Source organism: Podarcis gaigeae, assembly GCF_964106915.1.
Source record: "Podarcis gaigeae genome assembly, chromosome: 17".
NCBI lineage: Eukaryota > Metazoa > Chordata > Lepidosauria > Squamata > Lacertidae > Podarcis > Podarcis gaigeae.
The window spans coordinates 8,086,959-8,111,917 of NC_139694.1; the positions used below are offsets into that span (position 1 = coordinate 8,086,959).

Below are 24,959 nucleotides of genomic sequence, written 5' to 3' on the forward strand. Positions count from 1 at the left end.
GAAAAAATGGTTTTGGGTCAGTAGTCTTTTGATTTATTTCCATTGTTCCTTTGCACCCAACTGTACTTGCAGTTGTTTCATTGCCTAGCAATGGACAAATCTGTTAATTTCAGTTCTGTTTCCCCATATCTTTGCAGCAATATGGGATGCTGCATGGCCTGGTGGGATGTTGCCCCTGGCTGTGGGGCATCTCCTGACGCTTTGCAGCCTGGCAGGAAGTTGCCCTGGGCCATGTGGCATTTCCTGATGCTGCATGGGCCAATACGGTCTTGCGGGTGATTGTCACAATGAGAGGAGGCCTGGTTGGCCTCCCTTAATGCAACAGTCATGCACGCAATGTGCGATGCATGTGTTGTCACACACACTGCATGGGTTACGTCAGGCCCCACCCTCCAGTGTCGGGCACAACTCTGTACCTGTGTCAGTCACAGTGGCCTTTGCAGGACACGGTAAGCCAAACCATGGCTTACCAGGACCTCCCTGCCCCCGCAAACTTGTAGTTAGCAGGGAGAAAGTTTAAGCACGAGCCTGGGTTTGGACAACATGTTTATTGTTGTTGTTTAGTCATTTAGTCATGTCTGACTCTTCGTGACCCCATGGATCAGAGCACGCCAGGCACTCCTGCCTTCCACTGCCTCCCGCAGTTTGGTCAAACTCATGCTGGTAGCTTCGAGAACAGTATCCAGCCATCTCGTCCTCTGTCGTTCTCCTTGTGCCATCCATCTTTCCCAGCATCAGGGTCTTTTCCAGGGAGTCTTCTCATGAGGTGGCCAAAGTCTTGGAGCCTCAGCTTCAGGATCTGTCCTTCCAGTGAGCACTCAGGGCTGATTTCCTTCAGAATGGATAGGTTGGATCTTCTTGCAGTCCATGGGACTCTCAAGAGTCTCCTCCAGCGCCAGAATTCAAAAGCATCCATTCTTCGGCGATCAGCCTTCTTTATGGTCCAGCTTTCACTTCCATACATCACTACTGGGAAAACCATAGCTTTAACTATACGGATCTTTGTTGGCAAGGTGATGTCTCTGCTTTTGAAGATGTTGTCTAGGTTTATCACTGCTTTTCTCCCAAGAAGCAGGCGTCTTTTAATTTTGTGGCTGCTGTAACCGTCTGCAGTGATCATGGAGCCCAAGAAAGTAAAATCTCTCACTGCCTCCATTTCTTCCCCTTCTATTTGCCAGGAGGTGATGGGACCAGTGGCATGTACAGCTTTGAAAGCCAAACCAGGTCCATGAAGCTCCCTTAGTTATTGGATAATATGTTCACAGCAGTCAGTCCCAGTTGTCTGGCTCCTGCATGTTGGAGGAAAAGTAGTTTCTGGGCACTTTATACAGACAGTCCCATATACATGCATTGCATGAGTCTGGATGTAACTAGAAGATGAGCACTTGTGGCCAGGTCCAGGGGCATGGCATGGGGGCGGGCGTTAGGGGGGCTGTGGTGCTGGGCGCCCAGTTTTTGAAGGGGCACGAACTAGGTGCCTCCACGCAGGTGATGGTTCGATCCAGTGCTCCTCTGCCTGCCAAGGACTGTGTTGGCCGGCCAGGCTGCTCCTTGCGCAGGTGGGCAGGCAGCTCAGCACATTGCTCTGGTGGGGGTGGGGCCACTCTGGTGGCATTGGCTGGGCTGGCACCCCCACACCTGGGACACATGCCACCCCGTCCAGTGCACATGTGTGCCCCCTTCCCGGCGTGCGCCCTGGGACGTCGGCAGCTGACACTATGTCACTGGCTAGGTCATCTCACTCCAAGAAGGGGCATAGAGGCCACCTTGAGCTGAAGCTAGTACAGGTACGTATAGGCAAACTCGGCCCTCCAGATGTTTTGGGACTACAACTCCCATCATCCCTAGCTAACAGGCCCGGTGGTCAGGGATGATGAGAGTTGTAGTCCGAAAAAAATCTGGAGGACCAAGTTTGTCTATGCTTGAGCTAGTAAGAGGCATCATGAGCTACTGATGTCGTCAAGCTGTGTGGTGGCCCTGCTGAAACACCACATCCTCGCAAAGCTGGCAGATGCAATAAGAGATAAACCTAAAAAAATGGTGAAAGAAGAATGGGAATGTTTAAATAATTATTTAGGGGACAAGGGCTCAGCAAGACCTGGCTATGTTTAGAATGATACCGCATAGAGAAATGTTCCCTGATACCAATATGAGGGATTCCTTTGGAATGCAGATAGGGATAATTGATAAGAATAATGATCTGTTGTGAGCTTGACGGAAGTGTACAATAGATGAGCTTTCCTGCTTTGGCTCATCTTCCTTTTTCTATTTTTCTTTTTTCTTTTCTTTTATCTTTCCCATAGTTGCTAATGTTCTGTGTCATGTACTTCGATATTTTTTGTAGCTTTTTTTCATTACTATTAAGGAATTTTCCTTTGTAATTTCGGTTGTCTATATTTATATGTACCTGTTTAAAGCAAAATAAAAGTTAAAAAAAAGAAAAGAAACACCACATCCTTGGATTGCCAGACTTGTCCACCAGCAGCTCTGGTGGTTCAGTTTGTTAGCCCTCACCCAAGCCCATCACTCACTTCCAAGTACAGTGGTACCTTGGGTTACAGAGGCTTCAGGTTACAGACTCCGCGAACCCAGAAATAGTACCTCAGGTTAAGAACTTTGCTTCAGGATGAGAACAGAAATTTCAGGGTATCCACTGCTTCACAAGGGTCTGAAGAGAGAGAGAGAGAGAGAGAGAGAGAGAGAGAGAGAGAAAGGGGGGGGGACTAATTGCCACCTGAGCTCTTAGAAAGGAAAATGTAATAATACTGTTTTCTTTTAGAAGCATGGCTCCACAGCTGCACCTAGTGGGAGCAAGGGAGAACTCCAGGCGAAAAGGGTACTTTGTACCATGGGGTGGGACAGGAGGGTTCATGCATGCAAACCAGGGTTGCATGAGCTTGGATAGTTCAGTTGGTTAGAGCGTGGTGCTGATAACACCAAGGTTGCAGGTTCAATTCCCGTATGGGACAGCAGCATATTCCTGCATTCCAGACTAGATGATTCTCAGAGTCCTTCCCAATTTGATGATTCTATGATGGGAGGACATGGAGGTTGATGGTAAAATCAGTGCAAAGCAGAGCTGCCGAATGGGATAGAGAAGCTGCTTTGGAAACAAGGTTGGAAATGTGAAAATAGGGTTGAGATGGTGAATGCATTGCATTGAGGAACCAATTTGGGTCAAAATTATGACGCAAAGGGACTGGAATGATCAGTTTTAAGGATTTCTTCTTCCTTTTGATGAGACCCTATTTTGCACTTTTTATCTGGTACATTTTAACAACAATTAAATTATACCAGTGTATTGATACACTTCTTGCTTTTCTTCAAGGAACTTACAGATTCTTCATTTTGGGGAATCACATCTGACATTATAATTTTGTATGGGATAGAATTCCAGGAAACCTAAGTATCCATAAAAAATCTCCATGTAATATAATCCTATTATTCTTTATGTGTCTGTTAACTGTTTTGAAATCCAACTGGAGTACAGCGCACGCACGCATGCACGCACACATGCAGACACCCCCCCCCTGCCCCGGGTTGATTTAATTTTATTTTTGTATTTTCTTTTCTCTCTCTTTTGGTTTCCCCTTTGATTCTTGTGTTCCATCCATGAATATATTTTCCCTGCGTAGAACAGCTTTCCCACAGGATTTGGTTGTCGGCTTTCTTTTTGGCAACTAATTGTTTTAGCATAGTTGAAGAAAGTGGAAAGCATTACAGTGTACATGGAGCTCATTGTTTAATGATAAGATGAAGCACCTGCGATGCAAGTTTTTGTTCCTTAAAAGCAATATCCAATCTTTCAGTAAACTATGAATGTTTGGTCATACAAATTACCAAATGAACAGTAGGAAGTGTTATGTGCACAACGTTATACTGTGACTGATTTTCATGTTAAATCATTTTCTATTTCGGTGTTTTCGTTCAGTAGCAAATGGAATGTTTGTCATGGTTTCTTTTTCTTTCAAAGGCAAAAAGCAATAATGAAGAGCAAATTCTTGGTGCTAAAACAAATGTCCAGAGCCATCAGAGCGCTATCAAATTGGCCTCATGGAATCAGACTTCACTCAATGCTGAGGAGGAAGATCTCTTTACTGATTCCCAGTCACAGGTAATGTGGTCAATATATCATTTTTACATTTGTAACTGCTGTGGTAAGAATTTACTTCTGCACCACATGTTTTTACCCAGGTGAGGGAACACCTTTAAATAAATTACAGAACCAAGAGAGTAACAGCAATCTGTGTCCTGTAGAGACCTGGTTTATTAAAACCGCACAAGGACTTGCTTGTCGTCTCTCCTCCTTCCCTGTGTAGCCCCTGTAGCTTGGCATCTTGTCCCCCACCCTGTTGAATGGATTTGTGGGTATAGCCTACAGCAATCTAGGAAGGCAGTCTTTCCCAAATTCTTTTTTAGCCAAATTCCTGGCTTTCCCCTGCCCTCAGGAGCTCAGAATTCAACGTTCCACCATTCCCTCTCACACAAAGGTGGAAGTGAGGAACCCAAACGAATGCAGATCCCAAACCATAGCTGAAATCATCATCATCTTTATTAATTCATTAAATTTGTATATCACCCTTCACCCAAAGATCCCAGGGCAGTTCACAATAGAAAAATATAAAATGCCAATACAGAATAAATAATAAAACAAAAACAAACCAATAACCCCTCTCCCACAGACACATTTAAAAAGCCATAGAATGTTAATCAGCTGAACACCTGGTGGAAGAGAAACGTTTTCGCCTGGTGCCTAAAGATATGTAATGAAGGCGCCAGGCAAGCCTCCCTGGGGAGAGCATTCCACAAATATGGAGCCACTGCAGAAAAGGCCTATTCTCGTGTTGCCACCCTCCAGACCTCTCACAGAGGACGCACGCAAAGAAGGGCCTCAGATGTTGATTGCAGGGTCCTGGTCAATGCATATGGGGAGAGGCAGTCCTTAATCATGCATAGATTTGATTAGGTTTCTGGAGAAAGTCGTGATGTAAAAATTGTGATATTTGATTGAAAATTAGATATTAAATATATAGATTTTGTTCTAACTGTCCCAAAATTATTTGCATTTAACCTTTTAGATCAGGGGTCGGCAGCCTAAGGCCCATGGACCACAAGCAGCCCTTGGGGGTCGTTTAACAGGCCCATGGACACCCCCCCCCCCGCACCTGCTTGGTTAGCTCCCGTGTACCGCGCTAAACTGGCACAGAGCAGAGTGAGGACCGCCTTCTGCGATGCTGGCTGGCTTCCCATTGGCTGCAGGAAGCTCCTGCAGCCAATGGGAAGCTGCGCACGCCTCCTCTGCGCTGGAAGGAGCGCCGGAAATAGCATTTGCACATGCATGCATGTGTGTGTGCACGCACACATTCCGGCCCACCGCGGCGTCTGCAGGACCGTAAACCGGCCCAAGCCACAAAAACTTTGCCGACCCCTGTTTTAGATAGAAAGCATTAGGCATGATTTTTGTGTGCCTGCATTTTGTGACTTGCATAGGCTGCATTCCATCTCCTTATCTGACCTCAAAGAGGTACAAATGACATGGCCAGCCAGAATATTTTGCTATGTCTGTTTTGATTTAGCACTGGGATGTTAATCCAGCACCTGTCCTTGAAGCTCTTTGACATGATTTGGGAACTGGAAAGTAAGATAGGAGATTGAAATGTCAGCAGCCCCTAGTGAAGGGCTGCCTGCCAAGGTAACAGAGGTTAAAGTGCAAAACCAAAAGTTGTGGGACACTCCAAGGAAATTGATAGAAGTGTGGGGTAACCTATCTTTATATCCACTTCAGCAGGCAGGCTGGTAGGAACACAGGCAGTTGACAGTATGTGTAAATAGCGGTATGCAATAATGAGGGGAGATGTGTTTGATTTCTTTTTTTCTTTTCTAGACATTGTCTCAGCCTTCAAAGAGGAAGTTACCAGAATGGATTGGGACTTCAGGAGAAACTGTTCCTGGTAAAACTCCCAAGAAATCTAAGGCTGGAGGAAGCAAAGGGCTCTTTGGTTGAACATGGAGATATCATAAAACTATGTTTAGATATAAAAACTGGATCAAAATTTTATACTTCATTCACTTTTCTTCATTCAGTCTGACTCAGTGAGGCATTTATGAACATCTCTTTTTCAAAATACAGAACACTGAGAGGAAAAACTCTGTTCATTTTTTTACCACACAAACCTATGACTGGATGGGATTAAAATTAGCTCCAATTATTGAGTTGGTTCATATGCCAGGCTTACCAGGTTCTAAACCTTGAGGTGAAGAAAACAGCAGTGGATTAAATCAGATTATACAGCGTTGCAAGGCTTGCATCTCTGTGTACCACTGAATATTGGCATGCGAAAGAGTTTCAGTAACTTTGGGGGAAAGAACACAGAGTACACTTCGAAGAACAGTTGAAGCCTGGGAACAGTGCATGTAGCACCCGTCTTCTCCAGCTGCCCTGTTAGTAATATCAGTAGGATTATTGCTGCATAAAATGGGCAAGCCCACGTTTTTTTACTTTGGTGATCATTTCTTTAAGGAAGGCAAAAAATGTAACCTAACAGCAGGATATTGTGGTGCATAACTAAGTGGTTGTCAGATTACTTTACCATTATGAATATTGTTAAATTTTTAATATATTATTTTCTATAATTGCCACTATTTTTGGCACTTTCTTATAAATAAATATTGTTTTGCATTAAAAGTTATTCTGTTTTGTCCAGTTATGAAGGTTGATGGCAAGAAGTAGACAGAAGTTTAATTATTTTTTTTTTTAATCCATGCTGAAGAATTACAGTGGTACCTCGGGTTACATACGCTTCAGGTTACATCCGCTTCAGGTTACACACTCCGCTAACCCAGAAATAGTGCTTCAGGTTAAGAACTTTGCTTCAGGATAAGAACAGAAATCTGGCTCTGGTGGCGCGGTGGCAGCAGGAGGCCCCATTAGCTAAAGTGGTGCTTTTGGTTATGTTGTAAATAAAAATATGCCCTTTTCCCTTATGGGGTATTCAAGAGCCCATATAGAGTCCTTACATAGGTTCCCTATTGGTAGGACAAAATAACAGAGGCCAACCAGAGAATATTGAGAAGCAAAGCAGCTAGTAAGCTTGATCTTTATTGATCTGTTGCAACAGGGTGCTCCCCTCACACGCAGGAGAGGAAGAGGACCCAGAACAATGGCCTGCAAGGCCTTATAAAGACTATTGAAATTGCCACCCTGTAGATTGCCACCACCGTGAGGGACGCAGGTGGCGCTGTGGGTTAAAGCCTCAGCGCCTAGGACTTGCCGATCGAAAGGTCGGCGGTTCGAATCCCTGCGGCGGGGTGCGCTCCCGCTGCTCGGTCCCAGCGCCTGCCAACCTAGCAGTTCAAAAGCACCTCCGGGTGCAAGTAGATAAATAGGGACCGCTTACCAGCGGGAAGGTAAACGGCGTTTCCGTGTGCGGCTCTGGCTCACCAGAGCAGCGATGTCACGCTGGCCACGTGACCCGGAAGTGTCTCCGGACAGCGCTGGCCCCTGGCCTCTTGAGTGAGATGGGCGCACAACCCCAGAGTCTGGCAAGACTGGCCCGTACGGGCAGGGGTACCTTTACCTTTACCTAGATCAAGACCACCCCCAGAAACTTTATGCATACATCACAGAAGGGGTGTAACCTAAGACCACCCCTCAGATACATCCCACCTACATCACAGAAATTTAAATGTTGTTTTTCTCTTGTCACAGTTTATCTCCTGTCGCTTTGTTTATTTCCTGTCTGGCAGGTTACTTGATTGGATTTCTTGGGGAGCCTGGGCAGTCTTGTAATGATAAGGCTCACACCCTTATTCAAACACAGATTAAGACAGGATTTGTGAAGGAAGAGACAATGGGGAAGCTTTTCCATTTTGACCATGCAGAGAAACATTTGCTCAGTTTAGGAATCAAGATGGTTCCGGGTTGGCTTTCCTGTGCTGATCTATGTACGTGTGGTTATGAACGTTGCCATATATCTAAGACCATAAAATTCGTATCACAGTTAAGAACAGTTTCAGGTTAAGTACGGACCTCCGGAACGAATTAAGTACTTAACCTGAGGTACCACTGTATAGGTATTTTTCTAATGAATTGCCACCTAAAATAATTTAACCCTTACTCATTAAGTACCAAAATCCACCACCCCTTCCTCTATGCACACACACCAAATTTGACTTTTTATCTCATTATTCACCAGAATTCATGGATACTTAATGTATTTGAAGTATTTAAATCTTAAGAGCCTAAAGAAACAGAATTTCTCTTCGTCTGACGCCTAAGTGACAATAAAAGGGTCTCCAGGCAATAAAGGGGTCTTTTTTTCTTTGGGGAGGAAGTTCCAAAATTTAGGAGCCACCAAAAGCTCTTTTTCCAGGTAATGTGCTTCATCAAACGTAGCCTTCCGAAGCCAGACGTTCTCCAAACACAAAAATGATAGCAGATTTGAATTCCTCACGCCCCCCAAACGTACTTTTAAGACCCCTGCAAAAATTAAGTTTCACCCCCCCAAGACCCGCCTTAATCCCACCCCCCACCTTGCATGCCAACCAATACGCTTTCTCTACTTTATCACCCAGTAATAGGAGTGGGGAGGGGGTAGAGGAACCCTTTTGCTCCGCGCATGCGCCTTTCAAACAATCCTCCCCGTTGCCGGAGCAACGTAGGGATGTACTTCCGGGTTCATATTTTTTTAAAAAAAACCGCATCGCTGCGGTGACGTCACGTCGCGCCTAGCGAGCAGGATGGGAAATGTCGGCAGAAGACCTGCGCGCTAGGAAGCTGAGCCAATAAGGAAGCAGCACGAGCCGCAGGGCTCAAGTTGGTTTCCCAAACCCGCCCCCCCCCCGCCACAAACACTCTACCCGTCTCCCGCCCACCCCACTCCCGCCGTTGGGGTAGTCTCGTGCGCGAGGTGAGTGGTTTGGCGCGCTCGCGCTCAGCGGCACCCCGGGATGGGATTGGCGGCTGCGACTCTGGTTTGCCTCGTGGGGGGCGGGCTCGGGAGAAAGAGAGGGGGCAGCCCGGCAGCCCACCTCCCCGGGCGGAGTCAGCAGGGCAGACCCCTTTCCTTCCAACCCCCCCTTGTGGAAGCGGGAATATTCCGGGCATGGGGAAGCGTGAGGCGGCGACCTGCGAGAGATATTTCCCTCAAAAGCGGGGCGAGGGGGGGAAACTTTTCCCTCAGCTTCCGCACGGCAACCGTATGTCGGGTTCGACTACTCAGGCTTCCCCCCAAAGGGACTCCATGGCAGTTTGAAGAAGCCGCTCCGAGCTCCCTCAGTTAAGAGGCCAGCCGCCCTGCGCGCGCCCCTCCTCACAACAGTTGAAGCTGTGGTTTTTGAACTGAGGGGCGGTTGTGAGGAGGGTCGCGCGCAGGGCGGCTGACCTCTTAACTGAGGGAGCTCGGAGCGGCTTCTTCAAACTGCCATGGAGTCCCTTTGGGGGGAAGCCTGAGTAGTCGAACCCGACATACGGTTGCCGTGCGGAAGCTGAGGAAAAGTGCCCCCCGCTTTTGAGGGAAATTTCTCTGCTTCAGAGGCACCGTCATCCGCCCCACAGGACTGTCGTTCCCTTCCTCGGGGAACCCTCAGGAACCTTGCTCTGTGGTCGCGCACAGGGGCTCCCTGACGATTTCTGCACGATTTCCAGGGTTCCTCAAGGATAAATACGACCAGCAGTTCCATAGGCACTCCATAGAGTAGGTGTGTGCCCCATATGTTTTCAAAACCCTTCGCAGAAATAGGAGTTGGGTAATGCTTAATGGGACGCAGGTGGCGCTGTGGGTTAAAGCCTCAGCGCCTAGGACTTGCCGATCGGAAGGTTGGCGGTTCGAATCCCTGCGACGGGGTGCGCTCCTGCTGCTCGGTCCCAGCGCCTGCCAACCTAGCAGTTCGAAAGCACCTCCGGGTGCAAGTAGATAAATAGGGACCGCTTACCAGCGGGAAGGTAAACGGCGTTTCCGTGTGCGGCTCTGGCTTGCCAGAGCAGCGATGTCACACTGGCCACGTGACCCGGAAGTGTCTCCGGACAGCGCTGGCCCCTGGCCTCTTGAGTGAGATGGGCGCACAACCCCAGAGTCTGTCAAGACTGGCCCGTACGGGCAGGGGTACCTTTACCTTTACCTTTAATGCTTAATACCCCTGTAACGTAGGCGGTGCTATTGCCTCACATTGCAAGAGGTCTCAGGCTGAGAGAATAATGGCCTGCAAGTCCTTTACCTCAGTTTCGGAGGCAACGGCTGCCTATGCAAATATTCCAGCGTGTTTCACTTGCTCACCTTAACTTTCTGGTGAAGTCCTCTGTATTTCCCAAGTGTAACTGTGGACTCCCGCCCGAGATGCTGCTCTGAATATTTTACCTGGTAACTCATCTTGGGATGAGGGGAAAGCTGACTTACAATTCTTCAGCTGCCCATTTCCCTTTGAACATAGAATAAAAACAGGGTGTTGCCTTGGAGCAGTCTTGGAAGGCTCCTAGTGGTCCTTCAGGGCTGAGCAAGACATAGTAAAAAGTTTTGTGCTTATGAACACACATTTGCCAGTTACCTAAAACTGTGGAACCCTCGTGACCAAGAATATTAGTGTATTATAATGGCTAAATATGTGATACAGGAAATCCACAATTCACATACTGCCTCTGCTGAAAACCTACTAGATGGTCTTGGGCAAGATGCTTTCTTCAGCCTTACATCTGCTGTTTGAAGATAATGCTTATGAGCTTTACGGCATGGATTTAAGCCAAGAAGTAGTGAAATAGTGCTCTGAGCAGCCGCTTTGAGCTGAGCATTCACCTTCCTGTGGTTCGTGAGGAAAACATAAGAAGATTTGGCTTCCATTTTCAATTAATTGTGATTGCATGCTATATCTGAACCAAGAACTATTGTTAGGGTTTCATATGGTTTAGGAGACTGAGCCAGGATCATGAAGCTTGGCTCCTAAAATATGCTTAACACAACCACAATTTATCTGTGTTCACACATAATAAGTAACCAAGATTAGTTGAAAATAGGAGCTAATGCTTTTGGAGGGAGAAGTGAACACACAGGCGGGAAGTTCACCCAGACGCTTCCCTGTAGTGTTAAACTATAATTTAGTTTTCTTTATTTACAGTACTTCTGCTTTATAACTCATAGAAACTTTCAAAGTGGCATACAAAATATTCCAACAATAAAAATCAAATTCAAGTGTGGTATTAGGAACAGAAATAATGTGGCAATCCCGTGGTACTATGATTATTCAGGGGGCGTTTTCTGCCCTCATTCTTAGTCTTCCATGGTGTTGCCCTTCAGCCTCTGCCTACTAGGCTACAGTTCCCACTGATGTCCTCTGAGGGAAATAGAGTGGGACTGACTAGCTAGATCTTGTTCAACCCATGGCAAAGACAACTCTTCCCATGTTAGCGGCTGACAATGTCTGAACGCAACTATTATGTATGATGTAAAGCTCTGTATAAATACAACACATTTTCACTAGTATTTCACTTTTTTTGACAGAATTATGGATCCAAGCTTGCTAAGAGAACGAGAACTTTTCAAAAAGCGAGCGCTCTGTACTCCGGCTGTAGAAAAACGTCCAGCACCCTCTTCTGATTCCTCATCTTCTAAGAAGAAGAAGACAAAGGTAGAGCAGGGTGGATCATCAAGCTCAAAACAGAATGCAGGTTTGTGGGTTCTGCTTTTGGAGTTTAAACAGAAACTCCTCTTCTTATGTCCTATCCTTCCAGGTCATTGAGCTTTATGTATACATAACGATTTGATTAACGTGTCACAATAAATCGCAGCTAAAATAATTGTGAATGTGCAGTGTGCTGGTATATGCTACTGAAATCTTGCATGTTTTATGCCTCACTACTGCTGCCGCACTGCCATACCCAGGTTTGTGGCTGATTTCTCTCCAAGCAAACCACAAGTGACAAGCCAGGAATAAACTTTGGTCTCCATTGGATTCTCAGTTCATGGAGAAAAGCAAACCATAAGCCCTAGGTTTGGACAAGCCAGACTATGGTTTGTTTCCTGGCAGGAGTAGGGGAGGAGTGAAATGCCTGCAGTTTTAGTAGCATTGACAAGCTCACTGTTCTTTTACATTAAACCATAGTTCAATTGTGGCTTAATGTTTTTAAGATGTTTTACCACTTGTTTTTTGCTGCCCTGGGCTTCTTTGGAAGAAAGAACAGGATATAAATTTAATTAATAAATAAATAACCAAGCAAACAAACAAAGAAATAAATAAATAGATAGATTATGTGCAAACCAGGGCACCTTGTATGTTTCTTTTAATAGTAGTTCTGTGGTGGGGGGGTCGGGAACAATTTAGATCAGTTAATGACTTGGGGATGGAGAAGTTGGACTATACCCCTTTTCTCAAAAAATACTACTACTAATAATAATAATTGACATAACAGAAATTGAACCAAGGGACTGTTTTTCTTGGTTTGTGGTGCTCCTTCAAGAGAGAAGTAATATTATCTGAACTTTCATGCAGCAGAGCTGTGTTGCTAAAGTGGTTCTAGCTCTCATGATAGTATTTTGTTAGTGTTTATAGTTTTTTTAATACAGGTTCCAGTCACACGAGTAAGGCTACTGTGTATTTCTACTCTTAAAAGAAAAAATTAAATCATCAGTTAAGACCCAGTATCCCATTTCTGGGCCTTTATGCTGTTAATTATGTTATATCATAGCCTAGAAATGTGAGAGATGGAATTAACCCTGGCTTATATTGAGATTTCTGTTTGAGTGGCAGGTTTTTTGCAGCTGGTGATAGGAGCCCATGCAGGCAAGATAGGAGCAGTGAGGTAAGGAGATTTGCTGAGCACTAGCAGCTGGACAAAGGAATAGAGTAACACTATGCTCTAATAAAGCAAGCCTCATCATTCGGCCAGTTCCTGTTGCATGATTGCCATTCCTTCTTTCCTCCAGACTTCCTTCCTCAAGTCAATGATCATACATTTTCAGGGCCAATACTAAGAATTGCAAAGTTGGTGCTGCTATTGATGTAGAGTTCTATCAGCCAGCTAACCATTTGTAACTTGCAGTGTTACACTTCTTATCTGAAGAAGTGTGCATGCACACGAAAGCTCATACCAAGAACTAATTTAGTTGGTCTTTAAGGTGCTACTGGAAAGAATTTTTTTTGTTTTGACTATGGCAGACCAACACGGCTACCTATCTGTAATTGCAGTGTTGAGTATTGCTTAGAATTCACTGAGACTTACTTGTGGTTAGGAAAAGACTGCTGTATCACTCACTCCATGGCAGAATCAGTTCAGTCGTTTCCTCCCCCCACCTCATTAAACCAGATTGCAGAACTAAATGTTACATGAGCCTGCTGCCAAGAATTGCTTGTCCTGTCATCACCATGCTGTGTTTCCATGCTCTGCATAATTGGATGGCAGCAACGGGACCTCATAGTGTAATGATGTCATGGCATCAAGTTGTACTGTGTGTTGTACAGATTTTGGTGGAGGTGGGAACCCAACTCAGGGCTACTTAGATTTGGTGCCAGACTACCTTTACTTGTAAGGCTTAAATCCTCTCAAAGTCAAGAGCAGGAAACAGTTCTGTTTTCATATTAACAGAGTTCCTTCCTTGCCTGACATCACATACTGTTGGGTTTTTCATGTTTTTTAACCAAGTTGTCAGCCCTACTGTGTAGATGCAGGGTTGACAAATATGCAATACAGTCGATAATCGCGCTGGTATGCTTTCAAACTCATGAATTGGCATAAGGCTAGCTTTCATGGTATAATGCTTTCATCAGATGCATGGAATGTTACCCTGGATTGCCAGAATATTTTTTATTTATATATATATATATATATATATATTTGCTTTCGTAGATTTTCACGGGTACAGGAATGCAGGTTTTGGTGTCCTCGGGTGTCTTCCCGTGTAAAAGTTGGGGTGTCTAGGCGACGTTTCGACGAGGTCTCACTCGTCATCTTCAGGCTGGTGCTTTCGGCTTCTTGTTACTGGAACAGAGCGGGATCTCAATGTTTGAGTTCCTATAAATACTGTAGAGGGGGTGTGGTGTCTAGCCTCCAATGTTCTGGGCAGAGAGGAAGTTCCCAGGCTAGTGTGCCTTTTCTTCTTTTGTTCCTTAATTACTTGAGAGATACCTTGAGTGATTTCTTGAGTGATATCCTGAGTACCACTTAGGTGGGTCATTAGGTGTGGATTAGTTGCTAAAGTCTTTGTGTCTTGACCTCTTGAACTTTGTGAAGAGTTTTCCTGAGAAGATGGCTGTATTGCACTTAGTTGTGCTTTGGCTTGGCTTCGTGTATAGGGGCGAGCTGTGGTTTTGTGGCTTGTGTCAGCCAGATCTGTGTAGGGATTGCAGGGGGGTGCAGCATCCGGAGGTGCCACCATGGATTGGCTACTGGATGGTGTCAGTAATTCATCTGTGGAGAGGGTCTGGGTTTGGGTCTGGTGTGGTTGATTGGTGTTGGCGTTCTGTGTGCCTCTGGATCTGGTGTCAGTTTTTGTGGGGAGGGCTAATTTCCAGATGTCTGGCAAGCGGGATGTGTCGTCACGCTTGTTCATGTTGTGAGGGTGTTTCTCTATCTCGATGGCTTCCATGATTATTCTCTTGTGGTGATGTTCCGTGTTAAAGAGCAATTTGGAATCTGCAAAATTAATTTCGTGTCCTGTTTCTTTCATGTGTTGGAAAAGAGAGGAAGTTTTTTCTTCTTTTTTGACAGCATTCTTGTGTTCTGCGATACGTGCATTTATTCGTCTGTTTGTTTGTCCAATGTACGTGGCTGGGCAGACTTTGCAGGGTATTTCATAGATCCCTTGGTTTTCCAACTGGATTTTATCCTTGGGGTTTCTGAGGATATTGGCTATTTTTTGGTTGGTGCAAAAGGCTGTTTTGATATTGTGTTTATGGAGGATTTTGCTAATTTTATCTGTAGTGCCCTTGATATAAGGAAGGAGGGCCATGCCATTGTTTTCTTCTGTGTCTTGGTTTTTGGGGGGTGTTTCTTTTTGGATTAGCTTCGTAATCCTGTTTTGCTGGTATCCATTGGCAATTAACACATTTGAGAGATTCTGTAACTCAGTTGTCAAGTGGTCTTTGTCAGCCAGGCGTTTGGTTCTGGAGATGAGAGTCTTGGCTACGGAGTTTATTTGTGCATCTGGAAATTAGCCCTCCCCACAAAAACTGACACCAGATCCAGAGGCACACAGAACGCCAACACCAATCAACCACACCAGACCCAAACCCAGACCCTCTCCACAGATGAATTACTGACACCATCCAGTAGCCAATCCATGGTGGCACCTCCGGATGCTGCACCCCCCTGCAATCCCTACACAGATCTGGCTGACACAAGCCACAAAACCACAGCTCGCCCCTATACACGAAGCCAAGCCAAAGCACAACTAAGTGCAATACAACCATCTTCTCAGGAAAACTCTTCACAAAGTTCAAGAGGTCAAGACACAAAGACTTTAGCAACTAATCCACACCTAATGACCCACCTAAGTGGTACTCAGGATATCACTCAAGAAATCACTCAAGGTATCTCTCAAGTAATTAAGGAACAAAAGAAGAAAAGGCACACTAGCCTGGGAACTTCCTCTCTGCCCAGAACATTGGAGGCTAGACACCACACCCCCTCTACAGTATTTATAGGAACTCAAACATTGAGATCCCGCTCCGTTCCAGTAACAAGAAGCCGAAAGCACCAGCCTGAAGATGACGAGTGAGACCTCGTCGAAACGTCGCCTAGACACCCCAACTTTTACACGGGAAGACACCCGAGGACACCAAAACCTGCATTCCTGTACCCGTGAAAATCTACGAAAGCATATATATATATATATATATATATATATTGTGGTGCCTAAAGAAAAACATGTTAGCAGTAAGGTCAGAGGAGATGGAATACAAAAAATGCCAACAGTAACTGCAGTAATGTTGATAAATGTTATTGAGTTGGTAAGTTACAGATTGTAATTAATTTACCAATGTAAGAATGACTTCTTGAATGGTCTCTACAATTATTTTACATACAGCTAAAATCTCATGTATTTTTCACTGTCAGTACTTAATGCATTTCATTTTTGACCTCCCTGCTAACATAATTTTCTCTCTCTGCACCAGGGACAGCTAACCAGCGGTTCTTCAGTTGTTGTTGTGTTCTCAACTCCCATCAGCCCCAGCCAACAAGGCCAATGGTCAGGGATGACATGAGTTGTAGGACAGCAACATCTGGACTCCCAAATGTTAGCCATTCCTATACTCATTCTCTGATGGAATGCTTATACCATAATGAATATGTGAAGAACTTGAAATACTTGAAATGTACTACATAAATGATAATAAAATTGTTGTTTGCTCATCTAATACCTTCAGATGTGCAGAATTCTAAAATGGTTCTGTGTTGCTATACTTCTTTTGGTTTGATAAGCTTTCAGACTATGACAAATACTTTAAAAATAGAATCAGTCTTACTGCTATTTTTTACTGTCTTCTGTTTTTATACACTTTACTTTGTCTTTTTATATGTTATTACTTGTTGCCTGCCCTGGGAAAGAAATATTGAATGACAATAATATTTATTTTTAAAATAAATAAATTAAGCAGTAGACATAATTGGTCAGATGAATAAAATTTTACTCCAATCTAGTCAACAGGTTTTCATTGTAAAAACAACAAAGAAACCATTTTTACATAAAATCCATTTTCACATAACACTGTGATTGATCATCCCAGTATTAAGCATTTTGTGAACTCTTCAAGTTTCTATCCACCAGTGAACAAAAAATGGTGCTTATGATATTTAAGGCTAAGCAGAATCTGACTTGCTTGGTCAAAAGTTGCAAGCAGCTTTATTATAATATTGAACATAGGTTTTGCTGCAGGTGCTAGCAAAACAGTCCATTGCTACACCACTTCTGTCTCACGTTTCCTGAAGCTGTCCATCATAGATCTAACAGGGTTTGGTTCATTCTCCAAGTCTTTCATAGTTTTGTTTTTCACACAGCAGCAGCAGTCAAGCAGCTCATATAAGAAAGCTAGCACCACCAAACATATTACAGTAAATATAAATATGACCAAAATTACAAAGCAGGCAGTGTTCCAGTTGTCATGGAAAGGATAAATCTTCTGCACTTGAAAACCAAGATATTGGTAGAGGGATGTAGTTTCATTCCAACGGCTATTGTTGAATGTTGCCATGTTGAGAGAGTCTTCCAAGTTCCGTCTCTGCACCAGCTCTGTGTGTTGAAATATACAAACAGGAAAGTTGTCAGACCTTGTGGGGGCCCGGACTGTATTTTGAAAAAAATTATGAATTCCTATGCCCCCCCACAAATAACCCAGAGATGCATTTTAAATAAAAGCACACATTCTACTCCTGTAAAAACACGCTGATTCCCGGACCATCCATGGGCTGGATTTAGAAGATGATTGGGCCAGATCTGGTCCCCGGGCCTTAGTTTGCCAACCCATGGCTTAGTGAGTGGGGTGATCGTACAAACGAAGGCTAAGCAAGGATGCAGACATAACATCCAAGCAAAGTTAGTAAGTCAACTTGTTAGCCAACAATAAACCATGGTTTTACATCACACTTTGTTGCGAGAAAACAAACTATAGTCAGTCTGCTGATCTAGGTTTGGATATTCAAACAAACCACACTTTGGCTAAATGAACCATGGTTTAGCATTATGTATAAACTAGCCATTGTACAGCTGGCAATTTACCTTTTTATTTCATCATGGTGTCATTCATTAGCAAGATCAAGAGTGAAGTCTGCTTGCTCCCTAGCCCTATAGCAGTCACAGAGAAAGCTTCTACTGTTGCTTATCCACAGGCAACTACAATAGTAGCAACGGTCACTGCCTAGGACTGCTCATTACTTCATCTTGTTTACTGAAGGAACCAAATAATTTATGACCTGCACAAGCGCTTTTAAAAACTAATTTTTTGTTTTTCAATAGTTGCTGTTCTTTCTGTTTTACTTTACCTTTAAAAAAACAACAACTGTAGGCTGACAATGTTTCAGGATGAAACTGAGAGAACTGATCAGTAAATTGTTCACATTTACACAAACTTTGTTGTTGATTAGTCGTTTAGTCGTGTCCGACTCTTCGTGACCCCATGGACCAGAGCAGTGTTTTTCAACCACTGTTCCGTGGCACACTAGTGTGCCGCGAGATGTTGCCTGGTGTGCCGTGGGAAAAATTTGATTCCTATTCAAGAGAATTACTTTATATATAGTCAATATAGGCACAGAGTTAATTTTTTTAACATTTTCTAATGGTGGTGTGCCTCGTGATTTTTTTCATGAAACAAGTGTGCCTTTGCCCAAAAAAGGTTGAAAAACACTGGACCAGAGCACACTAGGCACTTCTGTCTTCCACTGCCTCCCGCAGTTTGGTCAGACTCATGTTTGTAGCTTTGAAGACACTATCCAACCATCTTGTCCTCTGTTGTCCCCTTCTCCTTGTGCCCTCCATCTTTCCCAACATCAGGGTCTTTTCCAGGGAGTCTTCTCTTCTCTTCTCATGAGGTGGCCAAAGTATTGGAGCCTCAGCTTCAAGATCTGTCCTTCCAGTGAGCACTCAGGGCTGGATTTTTCTGCCTTGCGGGGGGGGGGGGGATTTGGGAAAATTGCCCCATCAGAAAAATCAACATAGAGAAAAGAGCCTGCTTATTAGTGCATGATGGAAGCACGGTCTTGGAATTATGAGCCACAGCTAGGCTCTTCTGTTTTAGAGGTGGCTAGACCTCACATGACATGGCATCATTGAGCAGCAGGCAGTGTTAGAAACTTGGATAGAAAAGCTAGGAGCCAAATGGCTTCTGAGCTGTGGGCTCCAAAACAGAACATCTGGCAGTCACTGATGGGGTGGGGTGGCAACACTTTTTATTTATTATTTTGATAAGCATGAACTAATACGCAATTCACACAAGTGACACATTGTTAAGATCGCATTTTTAGCATAAACTGTTAATACATGCTTAGACTGGTGGTTAGAATAAAAATATTGGTACCATACTTCAGTTTTCAAAACATTCTACTCTTTATTGTTAATCTCCTTATTGTCTGTCCTTATCATATACTTTGAGGCTTTAAAGCACATACATTTCAGTGATCCTTGAGTGTCAGCCAGGCACGAAAAACGGCACCCAGACTTTTTGAGGTGCTCACAAATAGAGAATCTTTAGGCACAAAATGTGCCGGGCATCCTGCTAATTTCGAACCCTGGCAGCTGGTAAAACTTGTCACAGAAAGATGGCTAGACTTGGCTATGGAGAGCTTCTGTCATTTCTTCCAAAGGCAGTTTTAGTGGAGACAAAAAGACAAAGCCCTTTTGGTAACGCACTACATAGACATAGGCAAGAGTCTTAACTAGTGAGAACAGCTTTCCTTTCTAGCTCTCCACTGGTACATAGATTGCCCAGCTGTGTGTTGAAAATATGAACATGAAAAGCTACAAGTATTGGGATTTATTGAATTTCCTGGAAAGAATTGCCATGAGCTTAATTTGGTCAATTTAATTTTGAAGCAGGACCTACAATGTGCTCCAGATTATCAAGAGCAGGGGAGAAGAGGAAGCAAAACACCCACAATAAAAAGAGCATTTGGATTCCTGTTGTACTTTGATCCTGTCAAATAACACAAGATACGGGAAAGCAAACAAAACACCTAAATTGCCCACAGTGCCTCTAGCAGGTGCTTGTGTCCAATGATGGTAGTAGAGTGCAGTGATAGAGATTGGGCCATGTTTTGAAGATTCCCGCTTAGCCACAACTGACACATAGCTACATAGGAGCCAACATTTTACTGCTGTAAATAGAGGCAATAGAGCTTGGGAAGTATATAAAATTATGAGCAAAATGCATGGCCTAAATTATTAGAAAAGCCAGATGAGTCCATAGGTCATAAAGGTATTGTTGCCTACTGATTGCTATTCTGTGAAAGGAATCCTATATATCTATTTAGCCTAAATATCAACAACCTGACATATTTTTGGGGTGTGTGATTAATGTATGAGGCTGTGTTTCATTTTAGATGAAAAAGCAGAGTGCAGTGGTTTAAAAAACTCATTGTAATCAGATTAATGATTGCTACTGGTGGTATTATGTTGTTATAAATTTGTACGAAGATTTAAAAACAACACATTTCAATAATATTTAGGGGAAGGGTGAAATAGAAATGTAACTATTTAAGAGAGCTTCAGACATGGCTATCAAGGGAGTGACTGCCTTTTACTTTTAAATATTACTTGTGCCAGGAGGATTAGCCCTGATAGAATGTGGTATAAAGACATGATGGTGCTTAGTAAATCAGTAAATGTATTACTGTCCAATACTGTTTGTTTTAAGAATGGGCATTTGTATTTACATGCTGACAATTATGCTTTGGAAGGGTTTGTTCTTTTACTACCTTGAGATTAAAATTTTGAAACAAAATGTTTGGTTTTACAGTAAGGTAAATATATATATGTATGTATGCACTTCATTGTGTGCCCACACAATCAAATGACAGTTAAATATTTCATGATTATTTGTATGTACTTTCTGCTTGACTTATTTTTACTTAGCCATATGGAAAGCAGTAAAAGCACATGACTTGCAAAGTAGGTTTTCTAGGTCGTGTTAAAGAAGTTCTGTAAGGAAACATACGACAACATTTTTTTAAGGACAGTCTCTGCAGTCTTATACCCACGTATCTGAGAGTAAGACCCATTAAACTCAGTGGGGCTTACATCTGAATAGACATGCATGGAATTGTAATGTTAAATGAACCAGTACAACATAAAACTTAACAGCTCATGTTTACTCTGAAGTCCCTCTGGTTTCAGTGGGGCTTACTCCCAAATTAGAGGATATAGGATTGCAGCCCAAAACAATAATCACTTCACACTTGAACTGGCAGAATCCCATTGAATATGTCAGTGATCCATCTCGGAAGAGGTACAATAGCTAAGTGCTAAGGGGTTAAGGATAGTCCAAGATTCCAGCTTAGTGGGTTTGGTTAATAGCATTTTTTGTGTGCAGTTTAGCGATAGTTTAAATCTGAGGACAAAAGAATCTTACTAGCACAGCCTTATTTCATATTTATTAACAGTAGCTTTTAGCAGGCAAAATTAGATTAATTAGTAGGTCACACGTCACCTCAAAGGGATTTTGATCACAGAATATTATCTGGGTGTGTTGGGCTCTCTCTGTAAGATGGATGGTCATCAATTCTTCATGAATGCACAGATGGTAAGATTCTCTATTAGCACAAGAGAAGCGTCTCTGCATTTAAGCAGCACATAATCCAGCTTTAGATGCAAGAGAAAGTAAACAGTTTGTATTTTTTTTAAAAAAAATGTAGATAGGGGTCTTGCATGCTTTGATTTATTTAAAAAAATCTGTTTTGCCGTCAGATAATAATTGTACAACAGTTTAAAAAAGGTATAAACCTACCTCTTTTTAGAAAGGATGCTGGAACAGTGCTGATCTGCTGTTTAATACAGCCTCGGGTACAGCTAAAATGGAGCTCTGCTGCTATTGGCTGAAGCAGAATGCAGCTGACAACTTCCTTTATGCTCATTTGCATCAGACCCCTACTCGAGGAGGAAATCATTCATAAATCTGAAATGTAGAGGGTATCAGTCTAGATCTTCTTCCCCTGCCTTGCCATTCCCCCAGAAGCTCCTTTAACCATTAAATATATTTATAAATAATGTGGCCTTTTGTGCTTTTCTTTGATCCGAGCAAGGCACTTATTGTGTTAATGCCTTCAGGTTTCTTTGCTCTTTTAATGACATACCAAGCTGTGCGAACCATCCATAACTAGTCAGAATCTTAATAGAAGAGAATTACTGCCTGTTCTAAATATTCATGTATTATATGTACACTCACACAGACACACCTTTTGTCTTTTCTGCTTTGTCAACCATTTATGGTAAAAGGCATTGAAATATTTGAAACTACAGCAGTAGTTTGTGAATTGCATCCGTAATATTTACGTTTTTCTTTTGTTGTTTTCTGACCCGTTTCTATAGCTGAAGTAGACAGGGAAGACCAAGTGATAGTTATGAGAATTACAATATGTTTTGAATTCTTTAAAATGTGTCCAAATTTGTTATTCTGTCTTTCTTTAAAATATTATAGGCTGTTTTTCTAGCATCTTAAGGCAGCTAGCAAAATACCAGAAATGATTATTAACAACAAAAAAGAAATAAGCCAAAAACAGAATAACCTCTGGAAAATTAGAAATTTAGGTTTTCGTTTCCCACAAAATATATCTGAAAATAATGCCAATGTTCTGTTTCAATGGATTCGTATTACCATTTAGGAAAGAAAACTGAATTTGTTATCTCTTTGACTGCTTGTATAAAAGTGATTAAAAAACCATCCTAAGTAGTTTTGGGTGTGCATTTTCCTTTACCTTTTCAGTAGGAGTACACCAATAAGAGAAACTATCAATTCCAGTTAAAACAATATTTCATTTTAATATAACTGACCTGAAGAAACGATTCTATGAATTGAAAACAGAGACGTTGTTAACTATGAAAATCCTTTAATAAATCCATTTTTTAAATTTTAAAAAAAGAGCAAAGCTAGGCCAATCTGAAATAAAGCAAAACAACAACAACAGCTTAATGGCTTGGGAATGGGGTTACTAAATTTGCTTTCAACTATACAAATACGTTCAAGAACTCTCTACCATCAGAAGTATGGTGAGGGGGCATGAGAAAATAGAATCTTCTTGGCTGTGGGAAGAGATTATGGAACCGTCTCCTTATAGAGGTATTCCTGACCCAATCACTGATTGCCTTTCCATAAGAACAGAAGACTGTTTCACTGTAGCATTCTTTTAATTAACTACTGCCTTTGTTATAATCAGTTCACATTATTTTAATAATTTACTGATGGTTTTGCTTGTAGTTTTGTTTTTATTGTATTTTACTATTATGAGATTCCTTGGGTGCAGTATCTAGAGAAAATCAGCCTGTGAATTGTTATACTGCATAATAACTGAGATAAATCTCAAATTTTCATTCATTGCCAGGAGTCTGATTTTTACCCTAAGTCAGTCTAAAATACATTTATCCAGTTCACTCAACCGCTTTGTTTGATACAGTAATTGCAGAGACTTTCCACTGGGTCAGATGTGGTAAAATTATTTTTAATTAATGGTCTTTTCTGGCACATGAATCCAGATAAGATTGCCACATGTTCAAAATTTCCCGGACACAGCTGGGATTTTGCCATCTGTAACAGCGCTCGGGCAGAAAAATCTTGAATGTCCAGGAAAATCTGGACGTATGCCAACCCATGTCAGAAGTGTTGTTTTTTTTTTGCAAATTTCCTTTAAAATAATTCCAAAACTAAATTTTTGTTTTATTTTACTTTTGTGTCTGGATTTTCACTTTTTGAAATATGGCAACTCTAGTTCAGCAAATGGGTTTGCTGTTGGAAACCCAGGCCCATGGACTTGTGGTACTAGAATGAATGTTAGTGGGAAGGATTTGAGAGAGCTGGCAACTTTTGAGAGCCTAAAGAATTCAGTGGCCTTTTCTTGCATGTGGGATCTAAAATATATGCTTATTTGGCTTGGTTAATGCTACAGAAATTGGGAGGCAGTTTAATTTCTATTTACTGTCTGTAAGACATGGGACAATTAGGGAGATTTTATTTATTACTGTATGTCATCTCATATCCTGCTATTTCTGGGTCTGGTGGACCCTCAGCTGCCTTCTAGACAGATAAAAGGTAAAGGGACCCCTGACCATTAGGTCCAGTCCTGGCTGCCTATGGGGTTGCGGCACTCATCTCGCTTTATTGGCCGAGGGAGCTGACGTACAGCTTCCGGGTCATGTGGCCAGCATGACTAATCTAGACAGATGGTTGTACCTAATAAAGTTGTTTGGTTAGTGCAAGGATTTCTACTTGCACAACAGGACTTCTTCTCTCGTCCTCCTGTCTCTCTCACCATCTGATCCAGGGGGTTGGGGAAATGAATTTCCCCTCCAAAAAGATGCAATAAACAATATATGAATCCAATCACATAAGGTAAAAAAGTAGCAGAAAAATACATTAAAAAGCAGTACAGTGGTACCTCGGGTTAAGTACTTAATTCGTTCCGGAGGCCCGTTCTTAAGCTGAAACTGTTCTTAACCTGAGGTACCACTTTAGCTAATGGGGCCTCCCGTTGCCGCCGCGCCGCCAGAGCATGATTTCTGCTCTCATCCTGAAGCAAAGTTCTTAACCCGAGGTACTATTTCTGGGTTAGCGGAGTCTGTAACCTGAAGCGTATGTAACCCAAGGTATCGCTGTATCAGAATACAGTATTCAAAAGCTATCCAGAATAGGTTTTCATTGCTTGTGGAGGCTATTCATTGGAAGACAATTCCTTAAGTGTGCTGCTGTGCTTGAAAAGGCCTGGTTTCTCATGCTCCCCTGCTTCATTTCTGAAGGCATGAGGACTCAGAAGAGGAATTGCTTGGGCAGGCACATGTGAGATAGGTAATGCTAATAAACACAATCAGATAATACAGTTTCAGCTCTTGTGATTTTATCTGTTATTAATTATCTTTCATGTGCTTCACCTAGAGACAGTTGTTTAGAAGACTATCAATAAAATATGGTAATAATTATTTACTAGTTGGTTGAAGCATTTATTGTCTCCAGTCCCCTTCACATGCAGTCAGCATGCCACTGAAGTTTCTGATAAATAACCATTTGGCCCTACCTATGTTACTGCTTCACCTTACATGCTTATTATCATTGTGGGATCACTCCATGGGAATATGTCTTCTGCAGAGCTTCATGTGCATGGAACCTCATTCATGCTGTGTGGAAGGCTTGAGGCTCATTGCTGGTAATCTGTAAATATCGTTAACACCAAGGCTGCCAAGTTTTGCAAAATTCCCAGTGTAACACAATTTGTAAAGAGATACTCCGCTTTAAAAATGTCACAAACAGTTTATTGATAAAGATTACTCCTATGATAATGAAAT

The 24,959-nt window shown here is 42.7% G+C and overlaps 3 protein-coding genes across 3 annotated transcripts in view; 2 read left to right on the forward strand and 1 right to left on the reverse strand.

Moving 5' to 3' along the window:
• The window catches only part of WRN (WRN RecQ like helicase), a 65,135-nt gene extending 58,450 nt beyond the window's left edge, over nt 1–6,685 (forward strand). Inside the window, exons 34-35 of the mRNA XM_083718369.1 lie at nt 3,974–4,114; nt 5,885–6,685. Coding sequence (XP_083574495.1) covers nt 3,974–4,114; nt 5,885–6,004 — 261 coding nt within the window. The 3' untranslated portion in view covers nt 6,005–6,685. The remainder of the gene's footprint in view (nt 1–3,973; nt 4,115–5,884) is intronic.
• A 1,994-nt stretch (nt 6,686–8,679) lies between these two features.
• Nucleotides 8,680–24,959, forward strand: part of GTF2E2 (general transcription factor IIE subunit 2) — a 30,969-nt gene continuing 14,689 nt past the window's right edge. Inside the window, exons 1-2 of the mRNA XM_083719742.1 lie at nt 8,680–8,909; nt 11,490–11,656. Of these exons, the coding sequence (XP_083575868.1) occupies nt 11,494–11,656 (163 nt within the window). The 5' untranslated portion in view covers nt 8,680–8,909; nt 11,490–11,493. The remainder of the gene's footprint in view (nt 8,910–11,489; nt 11,657–24,959) is intronic.
• On the reverse strand, nt 16,591–22,248 carry SMIM18 (small integral membrane protein 18). The gene is made up of 2 exons (XM_083719985.1): nt 21,418–22,248; nt 16,591–17,213 (listed from the first exon to the last, which is right to left on the reverse strand). Exons 1-2 carry the CDS (start codon nt 21,575–21,577, stop codon nt 16,882–16,884), a joined length of 492 nt encoding a protein of 163 aa, XP_083576111.1. The 5' UTR covers nt 21,578–22,248; the 3' UTR covers nt 16,591–16,881.